Genomic DNA, 26,044 nt, shown 5'->3' with positions numbered 1-26,044 from the left:
ACTCTGTTTACTAATGTTTCATAGGTTGTGGTCTGTGTCTGCAGTATTGCTAATGCTTGGACTGATAACAGGTGATGCTGAGCCCTTTTCTATTAACGCAGGGCCTGGCTTTGCAGACTGGGCTCACTGTGTATTGATGCTTGGTTGTGGTATGATCCTTGATGGTACATGTGTCTAAGGTAGGTTTAACCTGCTAGTGCTAATTGTCAGATGACTAATAACTTGCACTGCTTACCTGTGATTACATTAACACTACAGTATCAATGACTGTTATGTGTTTATTTCTATGCATTAACATGCTGACCTTGGTGCTAAAATAAAAGTCAGGATCTGTTTAGTCACATTCCTTAGTACTTACCTGTTAGCAATGTGTAATTGCTTGTGTTATTTGGGGTACCCCCACAGAGAGATATGTGGTTTGTAGTGGTTACTACTGTTGGCAAATACTCCCAGACATGACTCCAGGCTTTCAGCTCATCTGTGAACCAGTAGCAATCAGCCTTCCTAGAGACCAGCAACTTTAACTAAAAGGTGAGGGCAGGTAGGTATATGCTATATCCTAAAAGAGTGCACATTATGGGCATAATGAGTGTAATCTTTCCAGCCCTCAACACCAACACCAGTCAACCTGCTTCTGCCATAAGGGACAGGCCCTCTGCAGCCCTGAAGGAACCACTATGTATTTAACTGCCAGAAGAGGCAGATCAAGAAATCTCTACAGTAATCATAGTGGTCTGGTGGTAACTGGTGTGTTGGCCAAAATGCAAAACAAAGTTGCAGGCCAGAAGCAGTGACAAATGGGTAGAGACTGAGAAAGCCTACAGTCACTAATGGTTCCATACCAAGCCTAATCAAATAGCTGTGTTTTTTTAAAGGCAACCTCTACCTCAGAGCTTGCTTCTGGAAAATTGCTATGGCAAGTTGGCATATCAGAAGCAAAAGGTGGATACTTTAACCCCACCCAAACTGACTGTGTGGAGCTCAGGTACTAAGCTATTCAAAGTAATCTAAAGGGTACCTCTGCCTCAAAAGCAGCCGGCCAAACAGGCTTCATTAGATTAACCAAAGGTGCCATTCTTCCAACAGAAGAAATAATATTCTTTGCAGAGACCCTGGGACAGAGAATAGAACCAGAGATGAAGAAGGGTCATACTACTGTTAAGTAGTGTTTTGTTTTGTTTTTTTTTCTTCTTTTTTTTTTTTCTTTTTTTGTCACTTCAGACAACCGTTTTGAGAAGCTTAAATCAACTTTGCAGTTAATTTCCCTCTCTCCTTTGTCTCATCATCGTGACACTTTGCCATATCAAAAATAATTAAAACCAAGAATGTAGCATATCTAATGAAATGACACATCCCCACAAGGGATTACGCGGGGTCATTTGACAGTATTACATTCTTCTCTATATTCCCCAGCCACCCCCCCTCCCCCTCCCTACCCACCACCCTCCCTTTCCCCATCTCTCCAAGGTCTAATTTTCCCAACTCTCCTTCTCTAGTCCGAGGCTTTCAGTTCTTAAGCGTAGCACCACGTTTTTTTAAATTTTTTCCAGTGTTCCCATGCCACTAAGTTCATGTTTCCTCTATCAAGCTTGCCCTAATCTCCATATTATATGCTTCCTCTACTGCGTCTATCCACTCCCATGTCTCAGGGCTCTCCCTCCTCTGCCAACTCTTCGGTATTATTCTCTTTGCGGCGTTCAGGAGGTGAGGAACCAGTGATCGCTTATATTTATTTATGTCTCCTTCTCCTCCATGAGAGAGAGTATCTTCCTCCAGAAGCTTTTTATTTTGGGGCATTTCCACCATAGGTGCCCCATTGTTCCTACCTCATGGCAGCCCCGCCAACAATATGCCGACCCATTTTGATATTTACTTGTTATCTCTGGGGTTAGATAACTTCTACTTATACATTTATAATTCATTTCTGCCGTTCGTACATCTATTGCTGAGTTGCAAATCATTTTCAAGATTCTCCTAATTGTGTTTTCATCTTTCTTTGTGCCCAATTCATTCTCCCATTTACCTATAAATGGGGGTATCTCCAGCTGTTCCGTTGTCATCAAGATTTTATACATTTTTGAAACTGTATTTCTCGGGTCTTCCGTATCACATAGCCTCTCGAAGTCCGTCAATTTGTCCCCTGTCCTAATCGGGTGTGGTAATTTACTGACAAAGTGACTCAGCTGGAGGTACCGCCACTGATATATCCCCTGTGTCTCCCTCCCAAGCCTAAGTTCTTGAAGTGTCATAATTTTGCCTTCCTTAATAATTTGTCTTAATTGTGTCTTTCCCCATAGTGCTTCTTTTCCTCCTATACTTTCTAATCCAGGTGCAAAAAAATTATTATCCTTTAGTGCCAATAAAGGTGAATTATATTTCCCATTAATTTTCTTGTATACCCCATCCCAAATTTTAAATACATTGCGTGTTATTACATGTGTGTTTTTATATAAGATTCTAGAGTGTGGAGGATTCCAAATACTCCAGTGGTGCTTTACTGAGGTTTTCCTCTATTTTTACCCATCTTTTTTCATTTGCTCTCTTTGCCCATTCAACCGTTCTTGACAGAACTACGGCCTTATAATAATTCTGGATATCCGGCACAGCCAGACCGCCATTTGTTTTCTTTTGTTTTAAGATCCTGAAGGAGACTCTCGGTTTTTTGTTTTTCCATATGAAGCTCATTATTATTTTTTTAACTTTCTTAAATAATATAGAGGCAGTGGTAGCGGTATCATCTGGAATTGGTATGTAATTTTAGGGAGTAGGACCATTTTGATTACATTAATGCGGCCTATCCATGAGAGGGCCTTACAGGCAAAGTTTTTGCAGTCAGATCTAACTACATCTAACAGGGGTAGGTAGTTTATTGTAAATATCTTCTCGATTGAGTTGGCCAGTTTGATTCCTAGGTACCTTAGTTCTTTAGTCCATCTAAAGCTATACTCTTTTTTTTTTTCAATGTCTCCGTTTCTATTTTATTTAAATTTATGTTTAATATTTCTGATTTTACCAAATTTATCACTGTAAAGGATCACCAGTATCTGCAGTATTACCGCTACTGTATGCAACACCTAACTACCACCCTACGGATATAACAGGTAACAATTAGGAAAGAAGACGCTGGTTTTTGAGGCACAAAATATATCAATAGATACTGTAACAAATACTGATAATATCATAGTATCCCGATATCTGAAGCTCCCGCTAATGACCATCAATACTAACATTATCATCTTACCGTCTTACTGGTGATAGATGGGAGAAGGGACACAAGCCAATGAGCACAGGGCTAAATCAACTAGGGTAAATTACTGAAAACCTGGGCATCATCATTACATGGCCTCATAGGGAAAGCCGTGCACGCTATATTAGACGTTAAGGTATCTAGCTACGCCTATAAAAGTACATTTTGTCATGTACAGCTGATACTAGATTTTGGACATCAGAAACAGTGGCACTGCTTACAGCAAACACTACCTCATTAATACCCAACAGAAAGGGGAAATAAAAAGCAGTAAACCTGCAAGAGAGAGGTAGCGAGGCAAAGACGGAAGTGACAGATAACAGTTCTCTTATAGCACCCCAGCATAGAAAGCAGGCTACCTACTCTGTTCCTCATTAAAAATATAACTTGGGGGTTTAGTATACCCAGTATACGGAGGAAAAGATAAAAACCCAAATGGGTAGAATGAGAACTAAAGAGGTACAAGGCACCTTGGATGCAAGATGAATAGAAGGCAGTAGGAGAAAAAACGTGCGCAAAGAAGATAGCTGCAAGAACATAAAACTGCCTTAGTGTAGGAACAACGAAGAATCATTTGCACCATTAAGATAAAGTGACTAAAACCCTACATACCCAACTTACTGGAATAAATAATGAGTAGAAACGTAACCAAAGCAGGGAAAGGGGGACCACCGAAGACACCAAAGGACAACCTCACTGGAAGTACCACTGGGAGTTCAATTAAGCAATATTTAGCCAGGGGGGGGAGTCCGGGGAGTGCCCATCAAGAAGCCCAAACGTCAACTATGGTGGACAAAAGGAAAAAGGGACAAAATGGGAAAGGAGATCAGACCCCCGACCAATCAAGAGAGTCGTCATTAATTGAAAGTGCATCTGAAACATCCAGAATGGTGGAACACAGACAAGACCCAGAACTTCCTTCAAAAAACGAAATCGCAGAGATGTTCAAAGCACTTGAAACCTCAATCAAATCAGAGATAAGTATGCTGAGGACAGACCTAGGTAACCTACTGGCCGGAGTCGAGAGAGCAGAAGACATAATGGATCAACAGGAGCGAGAAATCTCTGATTTAAAAGAACAAATTAAAATAACTCAACAAAACCAGATAAAAATATGCTATAGGTTAGAGGACCAGGAGAACAGAATCGCAGACAAAACTTGAGAATCCGTGGAGTCCCGGAAAAGAGGGGCGAGGACCTAAGGAAGACCATAGCGGCCATCTTCTCCCCCCTCTTGGAACTGGGAGGAGAGGATTTCCCAAAAATTGAGTGGGTACACCGGATAGGAAGGTTGGATACTAGTCGAACAAAAAGAAGTTGTGATATAATTGTGAGGTTTAGATTCTATGCAGATAAGGAAAAGATATGGGTAAAACTGAGAGGACAAACACCACTCCAATATGAGGAGGCAAGGATTCAAGTATTCGCAGACCTAGCCAAAGACACATTAGCGAGAAGACGCCATCTGAAGCCCCTTCTGGAACAAATGACAAATCAAAATATAAAATATACATGGGGATTTCCCGCATGCCTACTGGGAAGTAAAGACGGCAGAACAGCCAGGCTAAGATTCCCGGGGAAGTTAGAGGAATTCTGCAGGAAATTGGGCCTACAGGTGCCCGCGACGATGGACTGGTCCAACGAACGGTGGATAGAATTGGGGATAGGATTAGTGTAAAAGGAAAAGGGGGTAGAGGGGGGATTTGGGAGAGGGGGGGATGGGAAAAGGGAAAATTAGTAAAAGACAATAGAGAAGATGGTGAGCTGTTAGAAGACTAGCACGCCCGGTCGCCAGGGCAATGTCGACCGTTGATCTGGCACACCAACAGCCCCACCTTTGGAGGTGGAGACCAATGGAGGGCTACGACTTACGTGACCCACACTGGCCTAAGGGTCTAGTGAACACCAAGGGGGGGACAGGAGGGGAGGGGGAGGAGGGAGGAGTACGAGGAGGGGCTACATCCCAGTCTTAATAATGAGAAAGCGGGACATCTCTCCAAGGTCTAAGGCAGAGGGCATTGGTAGGGGGGTAGAAAAATGACATTAACCACAATAAAATGCACAACGTACAATATCAAAGGCCTAAACATGGCCAACAAAAGACAAAGTATCTTTAACGAGCTTAGGTTACTTGGATCAGAGGTGGTATTTCTTCAGGAAACACATATATCACATCAATCAAGACTAAGACTATTTTCAGGGGAATACCCGACCTGGTACATGGGGACACTATCTCAAATAGAACACGGGGGTTTGCCATTGGATTTGCAAAAAGAACTAGGTTTGTGCTGGAGGATAGATTAGTAGATGTAGAAGGTAGATACTTATTCCTTAGAGGCAGATTGAATGAAAGAGACTACACACTAGCTAATATCTATGCACCAAATAAAAGCCCAATGAAATACATGGCGGATTACTTTACTGTAAATGACACTGGAGGATTACTTTACTGTAAATGACACTGGAGATGTACCAAGGTCTACCCTGTGGGAGGCCCATAAAGCTTACATAAGAGGAGTTCTTATTGAGATGGGGGTAAGGAAGAAAAAAGAGAGACGTGAGAAAATTCAAAAATTAACGGAGGAGCTAGCCAGATTCGAACAGAAACACAAGAAACAATCATGTCAACTTCCTCAAGAGACATATAAACATATGGTAATCAAAAGGGCAGAGTTGAGACTACACACTAGCTAATATCTATGCACCAAATAAAAGCCCAATGAAATACATGGCAAAAATCTTGGAGAAATTAATGGAGTTTAGGAAAGGGCATTTGATACTAATGGGGGACCTTAACTTTTGTATGGACCCGGGACTGGACAGTACGGACCGAGCACAGGGGAAGAATAGTGTACAATTAAGAAAGATTAAGCAAAAGCTCGCCAGCCTCCAGCTGGTGGACATATGGAGAGTTCAACATCCACGAAAAATGGACTATACGTTTTATTCCCCTGTGCAGGGGTCATACTCCCGGATTGACTATGGATTGGTGGATCATAGGGAAATTGACAAGGTGGCAGACTCCAGGATAGGAAATATAACTTACTCTGACCACGCTCCAATGACCATGGAAATAATAATAGGTGAAGAACTGGGCTACTCAGGGCAGTGGCGCCTAAACGAAGAGCTGATAAGGGGGGAGGAAGGGCTAAATAGAATTAGCAAGGAACTGGAGGATTACTTTACTGTAAATGACACTGGAGATGTACCAAGGTCTACCCTGTGGGAGGCCCATAAAGCTTACATAAGAGGAGTTCTAATTGAGATGGGGGTAAGGAAGAAAAAAGAGAGACGTGAGAAAATTCAAAAATTAACGGAGGAGCTAGCCAGATTCGAACAGAAACACAAGAAACAATCATGTCAACTTCCTCAAGAGACATATAAACATATGGTAAACAAAAGGGCAGAGTTGAAAACATCAATGGAGCAAGAAGTTAGAGCAACACATAGTAAGATAATAGGGGATAGATATCGATGGGGTAATAAACCAAGCAAACATCTAGCGAAAATGGTACAAAAGCGTAAAGCTAGGAACTTTATAGAAAAAATCAAGACCAAAGAGGGCCATATAGAGTATTCTTCTAGAAAAGTCGCGGAGGTTTTCAAGAATTATTATCAGGAGTTATACTCAGTCTCTAAACAGGGCACCCAGTTAAATAATAAGAGAGAGAGAAATAACAAGTATCTAAAGAAGGCGATGCTTCCTAAGATTACAGATGTGGAAAGAGACCTTATGGAAACACCAATCTCCGAAGAAGAAGTTAGAAAAGCAATAGCAAGAATGGCCCCTGGGAAAAGCCCAGGCCCGGACAGATTTACACTAACTTACTATAAAACATTTAAAGAAGTATTGGTCCCTAGGTCGTGTCATTATTTTAATGACAAGGAATAGGGGCACCTCTGAGAAATTATCATAAACACTTTATTTTAAATATATCCACTCACATGAAAGTAGGAGAAGGCATGTACAGGAGCGTGGTGAAGGCTGGAAGGCTGAAAAACACAGGGCTGCATGGATGGAATAGCCACATTCCTTTTTCAAGCATCTTTTTGCTTGAAAAAGGAATGCGGCTATTCCATCCATCTATAGCTAGCAATTTCAGAAACGCGTTGCATGTTGATGACGTCACGGCTCGGCGCCGGCCTGTGTCTCTGCTTTCCAAGCCTCGTTTCCATCTCACATACACGGCCGTGTCTCTTCCCTCACCACACAGGGACAGTACGATCGCCGGAAGATACAGCGCAGCCCTGCCATCCAGCCAGACGTCTCTCTCCTCCTTTCCACAGATATTCATGCTATTATTGGACTGATTCCTTCCTTTTCCACTGGACTACTGATACCATCCTCCAGGGACATTGCATTTCACCTATGTGTGTATGTGCTCATCATCTGCACCCCTGCTTGCCTGGATTGGATTGTGCTCCAGCTACACTGATACAGCTTCTACCTGCAGCCCTGTGTTTTTCAGCCTTCCAGCCTTCACCACGCTCCTGTACATGCCTTCTCCTACTTTCATGTGAATGGATATTTTATTTAAAATAAAGTGTTTATGATAATTTCTCAGAGGCGCCCCTATTCCTTGTCTTTTTTTAGCTATTGGAACTCACTTTTGGTTTCTTGGTGGCTGCCCTGACTGAGACTGTGGTTTTATATAACCAGTGTACACATCTGTACACCCACATTCCTGGACTATTAGGTACTATATTGTAAGGTATCTGCATATTGCGCCTTGTTACTTGTTTAGTCATTATTTTAATGGGGTGGGAGATGGATACGAGATGAGTAGGGAGGCTTTAAAGGCTTCCATTACGATTATACTGAAAGAGGGCAAAGAGAAAACATTATGCTCAAGTTACTGTCCCATCTCCCTCCTCAATATTGACACAAAACTTTATGCAAAGGTATTGGCAGAGAGGTTAAAGGGGTCAAAGAAAGCCCTGGTTAACCCAGACCAGGTGGGTTTTGTCCCTAAAAGAGAGGGGAGGGACAATGGGGTCAGGACATTGCTCCTGTTGCAAAAAATGAGTGAGAGTGGACCCCCAGGGCTACTACTGTCGATCGATGCCGAAAAGGCTTTCGACAGAGTAGACTGGGGGTTCATGTTCCAGACCTTGGAGACTATGGGACTCGGACCCAAAATGATCCAGAGGATTAAAACTCTGTACCATCACCATACGGCGATGGTGGGAGTGAATGGAGTAATGTCTCAGCCATTTGAGATGGAAAATGGTACGAGACAGGGGTGCCCCCTGTCCCCGTTGCTGTTTGTCCTTACCATGGAACCTCTCCTGGCAACAATACGTGCAGACCCAGATATAAGAGGTATTAAGGCTGGTGAAGACGAACATAAAGTCGCAGCTTATGCTGACGATGTGCTGTTTTATTTATCAGACCCGGGGACCACAATGCCCAAGTTAGTTAAAGCCCTGAGGGAGTACGGGGAGGTGTCCAACTTCCAAGTAGTGTTTTGTGACCTGTGTCTGAGCTCACTTCGGTAGCCAGGCTGTCTGGACACCAGACAGGATGAAAGCAAAGCTCTGGTCAGTGATAAACTCTCTATGATGGCGGATCCTAGATTGAAAATGGAGTAGCCAATGATGCAGTTCAGCCAATGCGGATACAAGACTGTATGCTGTTTCTCCAGTAATCATTGTGGTCAGTGAACCCTTATGGCTCATCCCACAAGTAAACACATGCTGCTTTTAAAGTGGATGTAAACCCGAATTTTTTTTTTTTTTTATATCATACTGCAGAGTATAAGATTTCCTATCATTTGAGCCCAGTCTTGCCACACAGAGTTAATCCATCTCTGAGCAATCCTCTTTTATTGTTCAGTGAGAAAAATCTTGACAAACTGAGAAAAACTTTGTCAAATACTCCCCCTTGCTGTTAGTGACAGCCTAAGACACAGGCATTATTTTTTAATTCCCTCCCCCACTCCTTTCTTCAGCAGCTCTGCAAGAATTGGCTGTTCCACACCTCAGCATGATTGGGCATGCTGAAGTCATGTGGTTACTTTCCTGTCTTTTCACTGGATGTTAGAGATCATAGCAAAAGTTCAGTGTAAGAAATACACAGGAGAAAATGCATATTGACAAGGGGAGTGTAGAGGTGGGCGGGGAGTCTACTGACATCACAACTCCACCCACCGAGCTCCAGATAACAGACCCACCCACAGAATATGCAGTTTTTCGGGTCTAATAACAGACAGAGGGGAGACATTTGACAGGTAAAGATACATGCAGGAGGCATGTATATCCTTATAGATAACCCCTATGGCAGTAGTTTAGAAAAGATGACATTGGGTTTACATCCACTTTAAGTCAGAGTGGTGACTGTTCAAGTGGATCTGGTGAAGGAGGATTAATCCCTTATGTTAATCGCCAATGACCAAAGGATAGTCAAAAGGCAAAGTAACGAAGAGTGAATGACAGGCTAAACCTGGGAGAACTATAGCAGAGAATAAAGAATCAATAATCATCTTTATTTGCCTAAACCCAAGCCGCCCGGTAGGGTCAGCTGACAGCTATACGTAAATTTGAGCTTGGGATCCGTGGGTTCTGTGCATTAAGGAAACCAATAAAATTTCATTCCTCTCTGCCAATTCATTGCATCCCCTCCATGATGCATTAGAGCACAAGGGTTGTGACTACATGGTCGTTAGTCAAAAGTAAGACTTGAATAACAAGCAGAAGAATGAGGATCCAAAAATTGCATAGGCCATCGTTGCAATTAACCTCTCCAGCCGTCAGTAAGGCTTGACCTCCACAAATCATACCCCATGATTTTCAAGGAGTATCGTTTATAGCGGTGCGACTCCAAGTCGCAGCGACTTCAAAGTAGTCCCTACACTACTTTTGATCCCACTGTGATGTACTTGGGGCCATGGACATCAAGAATACACAGGCATCGATTCAAGTCGCATAGATATCGCAGTAAAATTGCATGAATTTTAGGTCGCAATAGTGGAAACCTAGGCTAAGACTCTAGATAGCAAGTTGCATAATCGCATGGTTGCATAGTGGTTGAGGATAGACACAAGTCAATCAAGTCCAACCTATGTGTGTGATTATATGTCGGTATTACCTTGTATACCCTGTATGCTGTGTTCGTTCACAAGTGTGTGTGTGTGTGTGTGTGTGTGTGTGTGTGTGTAATACTATTTACACACTTTGCGATGCCCATATTTCGGCAAGTACCTTCGCTTGGCCGTTAGAGTTCACTACGAGTTCATCAGGCAGACTGTGACCTTTCCACAAACTCCAGGCATTTCCCAGGATATTGGGTCCAGTAGGGGCTGACTTGCGGGAGCAAGGACTTCTGGTGAGCCTTGTTTGAGCAACAGACTGGCGCAAAGACTTCCAGGTTCTGGGAAAAGAGTCCTAGTACAGACTCTGATCAAGTCGGGAGGAGCCAGCATCTAGAGACTAAGGCCCCTTTCACACGAGGCGGGCTCCGTTTCTACGGAGCCCACCTCGGTCTGCCGGCTCAGCGGGAGATCAGTCTGTTGATCTCCGCTGAGCCGGCGGATGACAGGTCCCTCTCTGCTCACTGAGCGGGGAGGGGCTTGTCAGGCGCCGCTGCCGCCTATGGAGGGATCGGACGAAAACGAACAGCGTGTCCGTTTTCGTCAGATCTCCTCCGATCCGCCAGCGATGGACCTGGATGTAGAGCCATCCGTCTGCTTTTCAGCGGATTGGACCGGGTCGGATGTCAGCGGACATGTCTCCGCTGACATCCAATGCTCCATAGACTAACATGGAGCGCCCGTTCAGGTCCGCCGTCAAAACTGACAGGCGGACCTGAAGGTCCGATCGTGTGAAAGGGGCCTTACTAGTCTCATTACAACAATGACCTATCGGGAAGCAGTTCTGAATCAAAAAAAAATACAATAAAGTTACCCTCAGAGAGAGCAACAGTATAAGTATCTCACTTGAACAAACAGCTCTTTTCCTTTGGTTGCATCTCATGGTCGCAAGAGGGATAAAAGTAGCCTGTAGTAACCCAGGTGGTCCAAAGGGCCCAAGGGAAGGTTGACAACTGTATTAACTGGTTTTCGTAGTAAGGAAAGACTTACTTCCTGCACCAGGAACAGTGACTCCACAGAGGAGACAAGTCCCCTTTTGAGTAGCTAACTAATCTTTCAGCGTATCAGCTATTAGGCATATCAATTATCACAAGTTGTTACTCGTCGGGTATTCATGCCGATGGAGGACAAGGTGTCCAAAAGTCAGAGTACGCAGACTAATGTCTTTCCGAAACGCAACAAAAAGAGCCCACAACTATGCTGCAAAGACTCAGCAAAATGGGGAAGACCTATCTTCGCCTTCAAGAATGAATACAGAACTAGTCAACTTCTGTCAGAAGTATCTCCCAGTCAGGTCTACCAGCCTGTTAGGTAGGGTTTCTAGAACTTACTGCCAGACAGCGTAAGATACAAAAGCTGTTGGATGACAAGGGACAGTCTCCAAACCAACAAACCTATCAAGGGATCGGCAACAAGTAAGGCTATTAAGATATTGGTCTGACAATAACCTGGGTGGCTTCCCAGAGGTGGAAGCAGAGAAACTAATCACAGCCAGCTGGGCATGCAGATTGGCTAATATGTATATTGAACAAACCTAACAGTCTCCAGGATTCTTACCCGGATTCGCAGCCGTTCAGTGGTGATAACAATAATGGCCCTGTGGCTTGCAGGCCATGATAAACGCAGGTACAATATCATCCTATTCTCCTTCTAGAGGTCCAACGCCTCATACAGCGTGACCAATGGTATCTTCCAGATCCATACAAGTTTATATCTAGATGCTGGAGACCAAGAAGTGGAGGTCTCACCTTTTTAGTGTTTGAAATCCTATGGAGGTCAGAGTGCCTACTCCAGCACTCAAGCGACCAATTATATGTAAGAGAGATGGTTGAGATAAGACTTGTAAAAGGGTATATAAATGCAAGCTCTACAATTGTTAGACAGGCAAGTCAGATAGGAGCTCATAAGGCTGAACTGTGTATGCTGCCCTATTGCAAGGGTCATAGAGGTCAGAACCAATGGGCAAGTATCTGTCCTAACTTGTCTCCTCGTACGAGTCAGAGAAGACTTCTTAACTTGTTCCAGAGTGTGGTCTCAGGTGAATTTCCCTCACGAACTTGGTCGAGCTGGAACCCAGAACTCTGTGAGGGGACCAGACCACCAGCTGATCGACTGGTCCCTATCAGGTGACGGGTTCCCAAGAATTGGCAGAAAAGACCCATTCTGGTTCAGGGTGAGAAGCCAGCCAGCTAGAACGTGGTGACGTCAGGTCCTACAGCACTTAATTACATACATACAAAAGGGACTATAAAAAGTCTGTCCTAGACCGATAAAAGTAGATATATAAGTATATACACATATACTGAGGGTTCAAAGATCACGCACCGGTAGACCTTTCGGTTTACAGTATAATTGGTGCATAGGAGGCTATTAGAACCAAAGCCTCAAAAGGATCCCAGCATTGCAAAACAGCAGGAAGATGACCATCTAAAGACATAAAGAAACAAAAGTAATAAGTCTCTTTAGTGAATAGTATAGCTTAGCCACAAATGTGTATCTGTCATGGTATGTGCAGAGGCACTAGAGCATACCTGTATATGTTGGTTCCCAAAAAGTTCAGTAAAGATGTATGGTAGCACCAGTTGCCATATAGAGAGACCATGTCTCACCTCTGTTTAAAAGCCGCTGATAGGTGAATGGATCCTCCCCCAACAAACATGGAGACACGCTCCATGTGTGGAAGTCTAAGTTTCCTGAGTGCGCCAACCAATTGGGTCCCCTGAGTGTGCGGCACATGTCTCTAGACCCCAGATCCCTCCAAAAAAATACCTGACACGTGACTATTGCTGTCATAAGGGATGTTTACAAGGGACAGTGTAAAAAAAAAAAAATAAATAAATAAAAATCTAACGCGCCCCATCCCTCTGTGGTTGCATGCAGAAGCGAACACATTTGTAAGTCGCGCCTGCAAATTTAAACAGCGTTCAAACCACACATGTGAGATAGCACCATGATCGTTAGAGTGAGAGCAATAATTCTAGCACTAGAACTCCTCTGTAACTCTAAACTGGTAACCGTTAAAATTTTTTAAAGCATGGCACATGGACATTTTTAAGTACCATCGTTTTGTTGCCATTCCACGAGCATGTGCAATTTTAAAGCATGAAATGTTAGATATCTATTTACTCTATTTAGGTATTTATTTACTCTATTTTTCACATTATACAAAAAAAAATCGGGGTAACTTTACTGTTTGTTTTTATTTATTATTCATTAAAGTGCATTTTTTCCCCAAAAAAATGCTTTTAAAAGACTGCTGTGCAAATACGGTGTGACATAAAATTATTGTACCAAAAGTGTAGTTGATGCTTAAAATAGATATACAGCAAAGGTAATGAGTCAGACAACACTAAGTGGATTTTAACATGCTTGGGACAAATATAGATCTGTACTCAGACAAAAAGTAATATTAGAACACTGGAGGTTTGGCCACCATCTCAGGAAATTTAACAGTGCTATAAACCAACCCTAAAGCATGTATCCAGCATTAGACCTTTGCTGCCCATACTTTGGTGCATAATTCCTGCTTACTTGCTCCTCCTTGCTATTGATAATAGCTAAATAGCCTCCCCGATTCAGGCACATCTTTTCTGCATTCTGCCAGGTAAGTTTAAAAGAAGATATGAAATAACAATGCTTTTCATATTCCATCCATTCTTGTTCACAGGATCTGCCTGGAGAGAAAAGGCAAAGCAAGCAAGGAAGAAAAGAAAAATGAAAAAAAATACAATTAACATTTGACCATTCATCATTCTTTACCTACCGTATTTATCGGCATATAACACGCACAGGCGTATAACACGCACATTCATTTTAAGAGGGAAGTTTCAGGAAAAAACTTAAATTTTAAATAAGGAACTTTGAAGCAAAATAAGGGTCAGTGCCCATCTGCAGCCTCGCCATTGCCATAAATGCAGCCTGATTAATGCCCACCTGCAGCCTCACAAGTGCCATCAATGTAGCCTTATTAGTCCACATCAATGCAGCCTCACCATTGCCATCAATGCAGCAGCCTCACCATTGCCATCAATGCAGCAGCCTCACCATTGCCATCAATGCAGCAGCCTCGCCATTGCCATCTATTGACTTCCTATTACAGAGGCCGCCAAGTAAACAGGAGATTCTCACTGTATGTAATCTGACGGCACTCGTACCGCCCCTGTTGCCTCCGGGGCAGCTGAAATTGAAGTATTGGCGTATAACACGCACACGCTATTTGCACCCGATTTTCATGGTGAAAAAGTGAGTGTTATACGCCAAAAAATACAGTATTTAAAATTTGTGACGTTTGGTCATGTAAAATATATACAGGTATATACTGTATGTATACTGTATATATATATATATATATATATATATATATATATATATATATATACAGTATGTCACAAAAGTGAGTACACCCCTCAAATTTTTATGAATATTTTATTATATTTTTTTCATGTGACAACACTGAAGAAATTACACCCCTAAGTGAAAATGTCCAAATTGGGCCCAAAGTGTCAATATTTTGTGTGGCCACCATTATTTTCCAGCACCGCCTTAACCCTCTTCACAGGTTGCCACTGGAGTCCTCTTCCACTCCTCCATGACGACATCACGGAGCTGGTGGATGTTAGAGACCTTGCTCTCCTGTACCTTCCATTTGAGGATGCTCCACAGATGCTCAATAGGATTTAGTTTTGGAGACATGCTTGGCCAGTCCATCATCTTTACTCTCAGCTTCTTTAGCAAGGCAGTGGTCATCTTGGAGGTGTGTTTGGGGTCGTTATCATGTTGGAATACTGCCCTGTGGCCCAGTCTCTGAAGGGAGGGGATCATGCTCTGCTTCAGTATGTCGCAGTACATGTTGGCATTCATGGTTCCCTCAATGAACTGTAGCTCCCAAGTGCCGGCAGCACTCATGCAGCCCCAGACCATGACACTCCCACCACCATGCATGACTGTAGGCAAGACACACTTGTCTTTGTACTCCCTACCTGGTTGCCACACACGCTAGTCTGCTTATCTTCAGCAAACAGTTTGAGGGCCTTTCTTGTGCATCATCTTTAGAAGAGGCTTCCTTCTGGGATGACAGCTATGCAGACCAATTTGATGCAGTATGCAGCGTATGGTCTTAGCATTGACAGGCTGACAGGCTGACCCCCCCCCCCCCGCCCCTTCAACCTCTGCAGCAATGCTGGCAGCACTCATATGTCTATTTCCCAAAGACAACTTTTGGATATAACGATGAGCACATGCACTCAACTACTTTGGTCGACCATAGCGAGGCCTGTTCTGAGTGGAACCTGTCCTGTTAAATCGCTGTATGGTCTTGGCCACCGTGCTGCAGCTCAGTTTCAGGGTCTTGGCAATCTTTTTATAGCCTAGGCCATCTTTATGTAGAGCAACAATTCTTTTTTTCAGATCCTCAGAAAGTTCTTTGTTATGAGGTACCATGTTGCACTTCCAGTGACCAGTATAAGAGAGTGAGAGCGATAACACCAAATTTTACACACCTGCTCCCCATTCACACCTGTGACCTTGTAACATTAACGAGTCACATGACACCAGGGAGGGAAAATGGCTAATTGGGCCCAATTTGGACATTTTCACTTAGGGGTGTACTCACTTTTGTTGCCAGTGGTTTAGACATTATTGGCTGTGTGTTGAGTTATTTTGAGGGGACAGCAAATTTACACTGTTATACAAGCTGTACACTCACTACTTTACTTTGTAGCAAAGTGTACTTTCTTCAGTGTTGTCACATGAAAAGATATAATAAAATATTTACAAAAATGTGAGGGGTGTACTCACTTTTGTGAGATAGTGTATACACAGTACTGTGCAAAAGTTTTAGGCAGGTGTGAAAAATTGCTGTAAATTAAGAATGCTTTCAGAAATAAGAGTGTTAATAGGTTATTTGTATCAAATTAACAAAATGGAAGGAAATTAACAAAAGAGAAATCCAAATCAAATCAATATTTGGTGTGACTACCTTTTGCCTTCAAAACAGACTTAATTCTTCTAGGTACACTTGCACACAGTATTTGAAGGCATTCAGCAGGTAGGTTCTTCCAAACATTTTGGAGAACTAACCACAGATCTTCTGTGGATGTAGGCTTCCTCAAATCCTCCTGTCTCTCATGTAATCCCAGACAGACTCCATGATGTTGAGATAAGGTTTCTGTGGGGGCCAAACCATCACTTCCAAGGACTCCTTGTTCTTCTTTACGCTGAACATAGTTCTTAATTAGGGATGGGTGAACAGTTTGGCCCGAGCATAAGTTCGGGCCGAACTTTGTTTGGATGTTCTGTGAACACCGAACAATATCCGGTGTTCGGGGCAAATTCAAAAGCCACCGGCACACCATTAAAGTCTATGGGACATTAACATGAAAAATCAAAAGTGTTCATTTTGAAGGCTTATATGCAAGTTATTGTCATAAAAAGTGTTTGGGGACCCGGGTCCTGCCCCAGGGGACATGCATCAATGAAATTTTTTTTTTTAAAACGGACGTTTTTTCGGGAGCAGTGATTTTTTTTAATGCTTAAAATGAAACAATAAAAATGAAATTTTCCTTTAAATATCATGCCTGGGGGGTGTCTATAGTATGCCTGTAAAGTGGCACATTTTCCCCGTGTTTAGAACAGTACCACAGGAAAACAACATTTCTTAAGGAAAAATTGTCATATAAAACTGATCGAGGCTCGGCAATATAGATAAAAATCATTGAAAAAAAGAACATGGGATCTCCCCCAGTCCATTACCAGGTCATTACCAGGGTCTAGTATGAATATTAAGGGGAACCCCGAACCAAAATTAAAAAAAAAAAATTGCATGGGGGTTCCCCTAAAATCCATACCAGGCCCTTCGGGTCTGATATGGAAATTAAGGGGAACCCTGGGCCAAATTTTTTTTTTAAATGATGTAGGGGCCCCCCACAAAACCCATACCAGACCCTTATCCGAGCATGCAACCTAGCGGGCCACAGGAAAAGAGGGGGGACAAAGGAGCGCCCCCCCTCCTGAACCATACCAGGCCACCCTCAACATGGGGAAGGTGCTTTGGTGTAGCCCCCCAAAGCACCTTGTCCCCATGTTGATGGGGACAATGACCTCATCCTCACAACCCTTGCCCAGTGGTTGTGGCGGTATGTGGGCGGGGGGCTTATCGGAATCTGGAAGCCCCCTTTAACAAGGGGACCCCCAGATCCATGTTCCCCCCGTATGAATTGATAATAGGGTACAAGTACCCCTACCATTTCACAAAAAAAGTGTCAAAATTGTAAAAAAAGACAATAGCCGGTTTTTGACAATTCCTTTATTAATAATGTCTTCTTCTTTCCCCGCTTCTTCCTCCATCTTCTTCTGGTCTTCCTTTGGTTTTCTCCTTCTTCCTCCATCTTCTTCTTCCCCCGCTTCTTCCTCCATCTTCCTCTGCTTCTACCTCCGGTCTTCTCCACCTTCCTCTGGCTTCTTCTTCCCCGCTTCATCCTCCGGACAATCCGCCTCAATGGGAGGCTCCCGCTGTGTGACACTTCTGTTCTTGTGACAGTTCATATATAACTGAGGGCAGGGCTACCCGGTGACCCCGCCCCCTCTGACACCACAAGGGCTTCCCTATGGCTTTCCCATGGCGTCAGAAGGGGCAGGTCGCCTGTTTACATAAACGGGTGACCCCGCCCCCCTCTGATGCCAAAAAAAAGCACCCTCCCCATGTTGAGGGCATGTGACCTGGTACGGTTCGGGGGGGGGGCTCTCTCTCGTCCCCCCCCCTCTTTTCCTGCGGCCTGCCGGGTTGCGTGCTCAGATAAGGGTCTGGTATGGACTTTGAGGGGGACCCCTAGGCCATTTTTTTAATTTTACATTTGGTGCAGGGTTCTCCTTAATTTCCATATCAGACCCGAAGGGCCTGGTATAGATTTTAGGGGGACCCCCACGCAATTTTAAAAAAAAAATTTGGTTCGGGGTTCCCCCTAATATTCATACCAGACCCAAAGGGCCTGGTAATGGACTGGGGGGTCCCATGCTCTTTTTTTCAATGATTTTTATCGATATTGCTGAGACCCAAAAATTCATTACAGCTGAGATCAGTTTTAAATCAGAATTTTTCCTTTAGAAATGTCATTTTGCTGTGGTGCTGTTCTAAACACGGGAAAAATGTGCCACTTTACAGGCATACTATAGACACCCCCCAGGCACGATATTTGAAGAAATATTTCATTTTTATTGTTTCACTTTTAACATTAAAAAAAATCATTGCTCCCAAAAAAACGCCATTTTAAAAAAAAAATTCTGCATTGATACATGTCACCTGGGGCAGGACCCGGGTCCCCAAACACTTTTTATGACAATAACTTGCATATAAGCCTTTAAAATGAGCACTTTTGATTATTCATGTTTGTGTCCCCTAGACTTTAACGGTGTTCGTGTGTTCTGCCAAATTTTTTGCTTGTTCGGTATGTCCTGGTGGGAACCGAACTGGGGGGTCTTCGGCCCTTCCCTATTCTTAATGACATTGGCTGTAGGTTTGGGGTCGTTGCCCTGCTGCAGAGTAAATTTGGGGCCAATCACATGCCTCCCCGATGGTATGGAATTAGGGATAAGTATCTGTCTGTATTTCTCAGCACTGAGGACACCATTGATCCTGACCAGATCTCCAAATCCACTTGCAGAAATGCAGCCCCAAACCTGCAAGGAACCTTCACCATGCTTTATTGTTACCTGCAGACATTCATTATTGTACCACTCTCCAGCCCTTCAGTGAACAAACTTCCTCCTGCTACTACCAAATATTTCAAATTTTGACTCATCAGTCCAGAGCAACTGCTGCCATCTTTCTGCACCCTAGTTCCTATGTTTTTGTGCATAGTTGAGTCACTTAGCCTTGTTTCCATGTTGGAGGTTTGGCTTTTTGGGCACAATTTTTCCATGAAGATCACTTCTGGCCAGACTTCCCCAGACAGTAGATAGGTGTACTTGGATCCCACTAGTTTCCACCAGTTCGGTAGTTCTGTGTTGATGGCACTGCTAGACATATTCTGATGTTGAAGGAAAATAAGCATGATGTGTCTCTTTCATCTGCTGCATTAAGTTTCCTTGGTAAACCACTGCACCTACAGCATTGGTGTCCCCAATGCTGAGAAATACAGGCAGATACTGTACTTATACATCATGCCATATCATCAGGGAGGCATGTGATTGGCCTCAAATGTATTCTGCAGCAGAACAACAACCCCAAACATACAATGACATTAAAAATGATCTTCAAGCGTAAAGAAGAACAAGGAGTCCTGGAAGTGATGTTTTGGCCCCTACACAGCCCTGATCTCAACATTGAGTCTATCCAGGGATTACATGAAGAGACAAAAGAATTTGAGGTAGCCTACACCCACAGAAGATCTGTGGTTAGTTCTCCAAGATGTTTGGAACAACCTACCTGCTGAGTTCCCTAAATAGTGTGTGTAAGTGTACCTAGAAGAACTGATGCTGTTTGAAGCCAAAGGGTAGTCACATGAAATATTGATCTGATTAAGGCCCCTTTCACACGTGCGGATCCGTGTTGATCTGACCCGTGAACATCCACTTGCTCAGCGGAGATAGCTCCGTTGATCCCCACTGAGCCGGCGGATGACAGGGCGGTCCCTGCACAGTGTGCAGGGACCACCCTGTCAGATCTCTGCTCTCCCCTATGGGGGATCGGAGGAACACGAACCATCTGTCCGTGTTCATCCAATCCACTCTGCAACAGGGGCGGATCCAGAGTCTAGTCTCGGGAGGGGCACTGCCAGAAAATACATTTTTTGGGGGGAATTTATTAGGGAAATGGCTGGTGTTGGCGCTTCAATCATCACAGCACCATGGTTGTTATGGTGTCAGGATGATTGAAGCGCATTTTTTCTATTATTACATTGTTATAAAAAATGAAATAGTTCAACTCACCATAATGCAGAATCAGTGGGAGCCCCAAGCGTGTCACTTGCCACGTTGCCTGCCACCAGATGCGGATTGTCACTTGCCACTTCACCTGCCACACGTTGCAGATTGTCACTTGCCATGCCACCTGCCCCCAGATGTGGATTGTCACTTTCCTGCTACAATTGTCACTTGCAACATCGCCTGCCACCAGATGCAGATTGTCACCTTGCCTCGTCACCTGCCACACATTGCAGATTGTCACTTTCCACGTCACCTGCCCCCAGATGCAGATTGTCACTTGCCTGCTACAATTGTCACTTGCCATGTCACCTGCCACCAGATGCGGTTTGTCACTTGCCACGTCACCTGCCACCAGATGCGGATTGTCACTTGCCACGTCACCTTGCCACCAGATGCGGATTGTCACGTCGCCTGCCACACATTGCGGATTGTCACTTGCCACGTCGCCTGCCACCAGATGAAGATTGTCACTTGCCACTTCACCTGCCACCAGATGCGGATTGTCACTTGCCACGTCACCTTGCCACCAGATGCGGATTGTCACGTCACATGCCACACATTGCGGATTGTCACTTGCCATGTCGCCTGCCACCAGTTGCAGATTGTCACTTGCCACATCATCTGCCACATGTTGCGGATTGTCACTTGCCTGCTACAGCTACAATTGTCACTTTCTTTTTCCCAGAGGGTGAGGCAGCAGATTACCAGTCAGGCAGCAGAGAGATGATGTAATCTCTCTGCTGCCCGTAGCTATCTGCACAGTGAGGGCGGAACTGCAGGGATGCAGGGCGGACGGTGAGAGATGATGTCATCTCTCTGCTCCCCCGCCCGCCGGCTCCCTGATTGGCCAGCAGCCCGGCCGCTCTCTAAATGTCACCAGCGGCCAGCCCGGCCATCCGCTCTCATCCGCCCACCCCTCTGTCAGGCTTAGACTGTCACCAGCCCCCCCGGCCGTCCGCTCTCTCACCCGCCCACTGTCAGTGACTGACAGTGGGCGGGTGAGAGAGCGGACGGCCGGGGGGGCTGGTGATTGACTGTCAGTCTCAGACTGTCACCCGCCCAGCCGTCCGCTCTCTCTCTCCCGCGGACCCAGCTGCCTGCCCTCTCCCCAGCATTCTCGGAGGGGGCAATTGACCCGTTGCCCCCCCCTGGATCCGCCCCTGCTCTGCAAACGGATAGAAAAATAGGATTTTCTTCCGTCTGCAGAATCGGATAATAGCAGGGCCAGATGATATCGGGTGTCAGCGGATGTTCATCCACTGACACCCGTTTTCCCATAGGGGATGCATGTATATCCGCATTTCATCCGAAAACGGATGGATGAAATACGAACACGTGTGAAAAGGGCCTTAGGTGTGTTTCTTCTGTTCTCCTACTTTGCATTTTGTAAATTGATAAAAATAAACAATTAAAATATATATTTTTGAAAGCATTCTTACTTTACTGATGTTTTTCACAGTTGCCTAAAACTTTTGCACATTACTGTGTGTATATAAATCTATATATCTATATGTAGATATATATCTTTCTCAAAGTGCCAGTATCTCTGTATGCTGCTGTATGCAGGCTTAGAATTAATTGGGTGTATTCCTCATTTCAAGAGCCATGGAAATCATTCCTTCATGCCCCTTGGTCAACTCTACATCGGAAGTCACTGGTTTATAGTACAAATATGGCTAATATTATAAAGCCTTTTTTTTCAAACTGCTTCAGTGTAATTCACAGAAAGAAAGGCTTCAATTGAGTATGGCTTGAAAAGCAATGAAAAGTTATAAAAAAATAAATAAAAAGCTAACACCGCGCTAAAGAAAATAAGCACAAAAAATAAAAATCAGCTGCAAGCACTCAAAAGCCAAGATACAACTCCAAAATAGTATTATATACAAACAGTGCAGCGATAAAAACTATAAACAATCATATGATTTAATACAGAATCTCTAAAGAAACAGATTCAATCATATTGATCAGATAAAATCCAAAAACATGCAAAAAAAATGTTATAGTCTGTATAAGAGAGTCCATAAAAACAGAAAAATACAATAAAATCCTCATCCTTGCTCCATGTGACAGGCATAAACAGGTGAAGGGAAGGTAGTGATCTTGTAAAAACAGAGAGTCCTGCTCCACACCCAGTGAAAATTTATACAAACTGCTTATCAGCTATATATGACCTCTAAGTTATAAGTAGAGTTGCCACCTCATCCCTTTAAACCCGAACACCTTTGGATTACACAGGTTCTGAGGCTAATTAAATGCAGATAAGGCACCAAGTGAGTTTAATTACCACTTTAATCAGCCACAGAACCTGTGTAATTAATATGTGTTTGGGTTTAAAGGGATAAGGTGGCAACCTTAGTTATAAGTGGTCCAACAGGGCACGAGGAAATAGGTCTCCTCAAAACCTTACAGGCTCTCCTCTGACACCACTCCCACAGAAAAGAAGGCAGGAGTAAAATCACCTATAAAATGTGATGTTTTATAAATGTGATTTTACTCCTGCCTTCTTTTTCGTGGGAGTGGTGTCATAGAGGAGAGCCTGTAAGATTTTCTTGTGCTCTGTTGGACCATTTAGAACTTAGTGGTCATATATAGCTGGTAACGAATATATGTGCAGCGCTAAATGAGAACAGTCATAATGAGTGAGACCATATATGGTACAAAAAATGAAGTTATACACTCTGAATGACACATGTGCAAACACATAAAATAAATAAACCAAATATAGTCCACAACGTGATGAAAATTAGATATAATCCACAGATGGAAACTGTAGTATGTTGTTAGTCCAGGTAAGTGAATAACCCCCTTGGAACATCAATAGAAGGACAGGTGTGGAAAGAATATATTGGGAGAAGCCACAACCAACATAAGGTAGGCTTACCAGAGCTATTGGACTCAACAAGGCATATGCCCAATGAGTCATCAAAGCATATGGTGACAGCACACCGGTAGACAGGGACATCCACGTCTGCAGATTGTTGGCACAGGCGAATGGTGATCACACTGTCCCTCAGATGACTCCCAGCAGAGAAGGAAAACTCTGAGGGAGGTTGGTCGAATCCTTCCCATATGCTCACAGGATGCAACCAAAAATTAAACAAAAGTTCCACATAGTGAGACATGCATGAAGCTTCACTATAAGCAAAGGGCATACATGACGAGGTGGAAGTATACCAGGCCACAGTGGGTTAAAATTAGGGGTTTTGTTTTAAAAGGTCAGTGCTCTTACCTGAGTGGACAAGCAGGGAGTGATGGGAGGAGCAGGAGAGATAGTAGGTCATGGGAGGAGTGAAGTTTCTTTTTCATAGAGAACGCAGCGAACTGCCAGACAGACATTCCTACTACGATTGCAGACTTCACTTGCATCCTTGGTTTCCTTTTTACATGTTCTGTTAAATTCTTTGTAACATTTAAACGATACTAGTGTTCCCTCATTTTTATATTTTTTAAAAGCTCTTTTCTTATTGTTTATAGCTTCTTTAACTTTGGCCGTGAGCCACATTGGTTTTGTTTTTAGCCTTTTAAACGTATTACCCATGGGAATATACTTTGCAGTGAGGTCCCAAACAGTCTTTTTGAAGAATTCTCATTTCTGTTGTGTGTTTATCAATGCAAATATTCCCTCCCAGTCTAAATCCTGGAGAGCAGCCCTCATCCTTGGAAAATTTGCTCTCTTGAAGTTAAGTGTTTTTATCTTTCCCGTATGTATTTCTTGTTTACAGCTAACATCAAATGAAATCATGTTATGATCACTGCTACCCAGGTGTTCCTTAATCTGGACATTAGTAATAAGCTCTGCATGGTTTGAGATTACCAGGTCCAACAGAGCTTCATTCCTAGTTGGGGCCTCAATAAACTGGACCATAAAATTGTCCTGTAATAGGTTTATAAATTTTTGCCCTTTAACTGTCCCAGTAGTGCCATTACTCCAGTCAATTTCTGGGTAGTTAAAATCCCCCATTATTATCACTGTTCCAGCCCTTGCAGCCCTTTCTATCTGTGCAAGGAGCTGAGTCTCCACCTCCTCGTTAACATTGGGTGGTCTATAACAAAGTCCAATGATTAACTTTGAACTACGCACATCTATATGCAGTTCCACCCATAATGCTTCAGACTCATCACACTCTCCTTCAACCAGGTCCTCTTTCACACTTGCTTTGAGATCACTTCTCACATAGAGACATACCCCACCACCTTTCCTTTTTACCCTGTCTCTCCGAAAGAGTGCATAGCCAGGAATATTAATAGCCCAGTCATGAGAGGATTGAAGCCAAGTTTCAGCAATACCGATTACATCATAGCTCTCCTCATGCACCAGAGCTTCCAGCTCGCCTATTTTGCTTGGCAGACTTCTGGCATTGGTGTACAAACACTTTAATGCATTATTACATTTTGCTCTGGTGTTTTTCATATCATTTTTAGTAGTACGAATGGCACTATAGTTTGCAATGGCTGTTTGCAACATGGGAAATTTCTTGTCACCTGCTATAACCCTCCCCCCATCTATCCCCATTCCACCCTCCATTAATGTCTGACCCCTAACTGACCTGTCTGCCCGATGTAAATCTAGTTCACCCTCCCCCCTCAATCCTAGTTTAAATACTCCTCCAGCCTTCCCCTAAACCTCTCCCCCAGCACAGCAGAACCTCTTCCATTCAAGTGCAAACCGTCTTTAGCATATAGGTTGCACCCCAATGAAAAGTCAGCCCAGTGCTCTAGAAACCCAAATCCCTCCTCCCTTCCCTTCTTCTTATGTCTTTCTTTTCTTCACCTCCTATGTTCTCGATGTTCTTTTCCTATACAGGCTCCTCCCTCTTTATTTGCTAATAGAAGTCTGGGGCCATGGCATAGACATGTTTTTAATTGTTTTATTTCACAGGGGCGGTAATACTATATCTCATATATAAATACATGATAAAGTTTTTTTCTTCTCTTTTCTTTTAATGTAGAATGCAATGAACTTATGTCTATTCTTTTGTTCATAGATTATGCCCAAAGCCCCTGAGGAAGCGTTCATGAACGCGTAACATGTAGAGCAAGTCGAGCTATTTTTTACACTGTCTCCTTTGAAACCTGTTACGACTGAACAAGTAAAATGACTGAATATCTTGTTTAAACATATATTTAATATGTAGATGGTGTATTCAATATGCTCCTAGGTATTATTTGTGAATATATGTAGATATATGTACATGTTTTTTAATCAAATTTTTTGTAATAAATATTGAAACTCTTTTTTAATCCTTTGTGTTTTGCCTATAAAGTCCATCATTCCAAACCAATTTCTAATGATTTCTAATATCGGGACGTGGCATTAACTATTTATGCACCGTATCCACAGTGCCACTCTGATGGTGTCGTCAAGGATCTGCAACCATTTTCTTCTTCTTTGATCTGGAGTGTTTATTAATATTCAAGATTTAATTATAATTTTGGTTTAATAAAAGGCCGAACTGGCCATTTAACCCAATACAGTTTGGTGTCATTTTTGAAGAAAGGGGGTGGTGTTGGTTACTTTTTAATAATAGTTAACAGGTATATCTGAACTACCTCAGTCAAGACATGCACAAAGCTTAACAAAGTATAAGCGAAGGGCATACATGACCAGGCTGCAGTGGGTTAAAATTAGGGGTTTGGTTTTAAAAATGTCAGTGCTCTTACCTGAGTGGATGAGCAGATGGGGTGATGGGAGGAGCAGGAAAGATAGTAATTCAGGGGAGGAGTGAAGGGGGCATCACTTGAAGTCTGCAATCGCCCTCCTGCCCGAACTACCTCAGTCATGAATCCG

General features: G+C 43.3%; 1 protein-coding gene across 2 annotated transcripts in view; it reads right to left on the bottom strand.

Moving 5' to 3' along the window:
• The window catches only part of LOC141133201 (hepatic lectin-like), a 61,010-nt gene that overhangs the window by 3,591 nt on the left and 31,375 nt on the right, over positions 1 to 26,044 (bottom strand). For both annotated transcript variants that reach the window (XM_073622414.1, XM_073622415.1), the window contains one exon: positions 13,867 to 14,009. In XM_073622414.1, coding sequence (XP_073478515.1) covers positions 13,867 to 14,009 — 143 coding nt within the window. The remainder of the gene's footprint in view (positions 1 to 13,866; positions 14,010 to 26,044) is intronic.

Source organism: Aquarana catesbeiana, linkage group LG03, assembly GCF_042186555.1.
Source record: "Aquarana catesbeiana isolate 2022-GZ linkage group LG03, ASM4218655v1, whole genome shotgun sequence".
Classification (NCBI taxonomy): domain Eukaryota; kingdom Metazoa; phylum Chordata; class Amphibia; order Anura; family Ranidae; genus Aquarana; species Aquarana catesbeiana.
The sequence above is the reverse complement of the archived record's forward strand: the minus strand, read 5'-3'. Positions and strand labels throughout refer to the sequence as shown.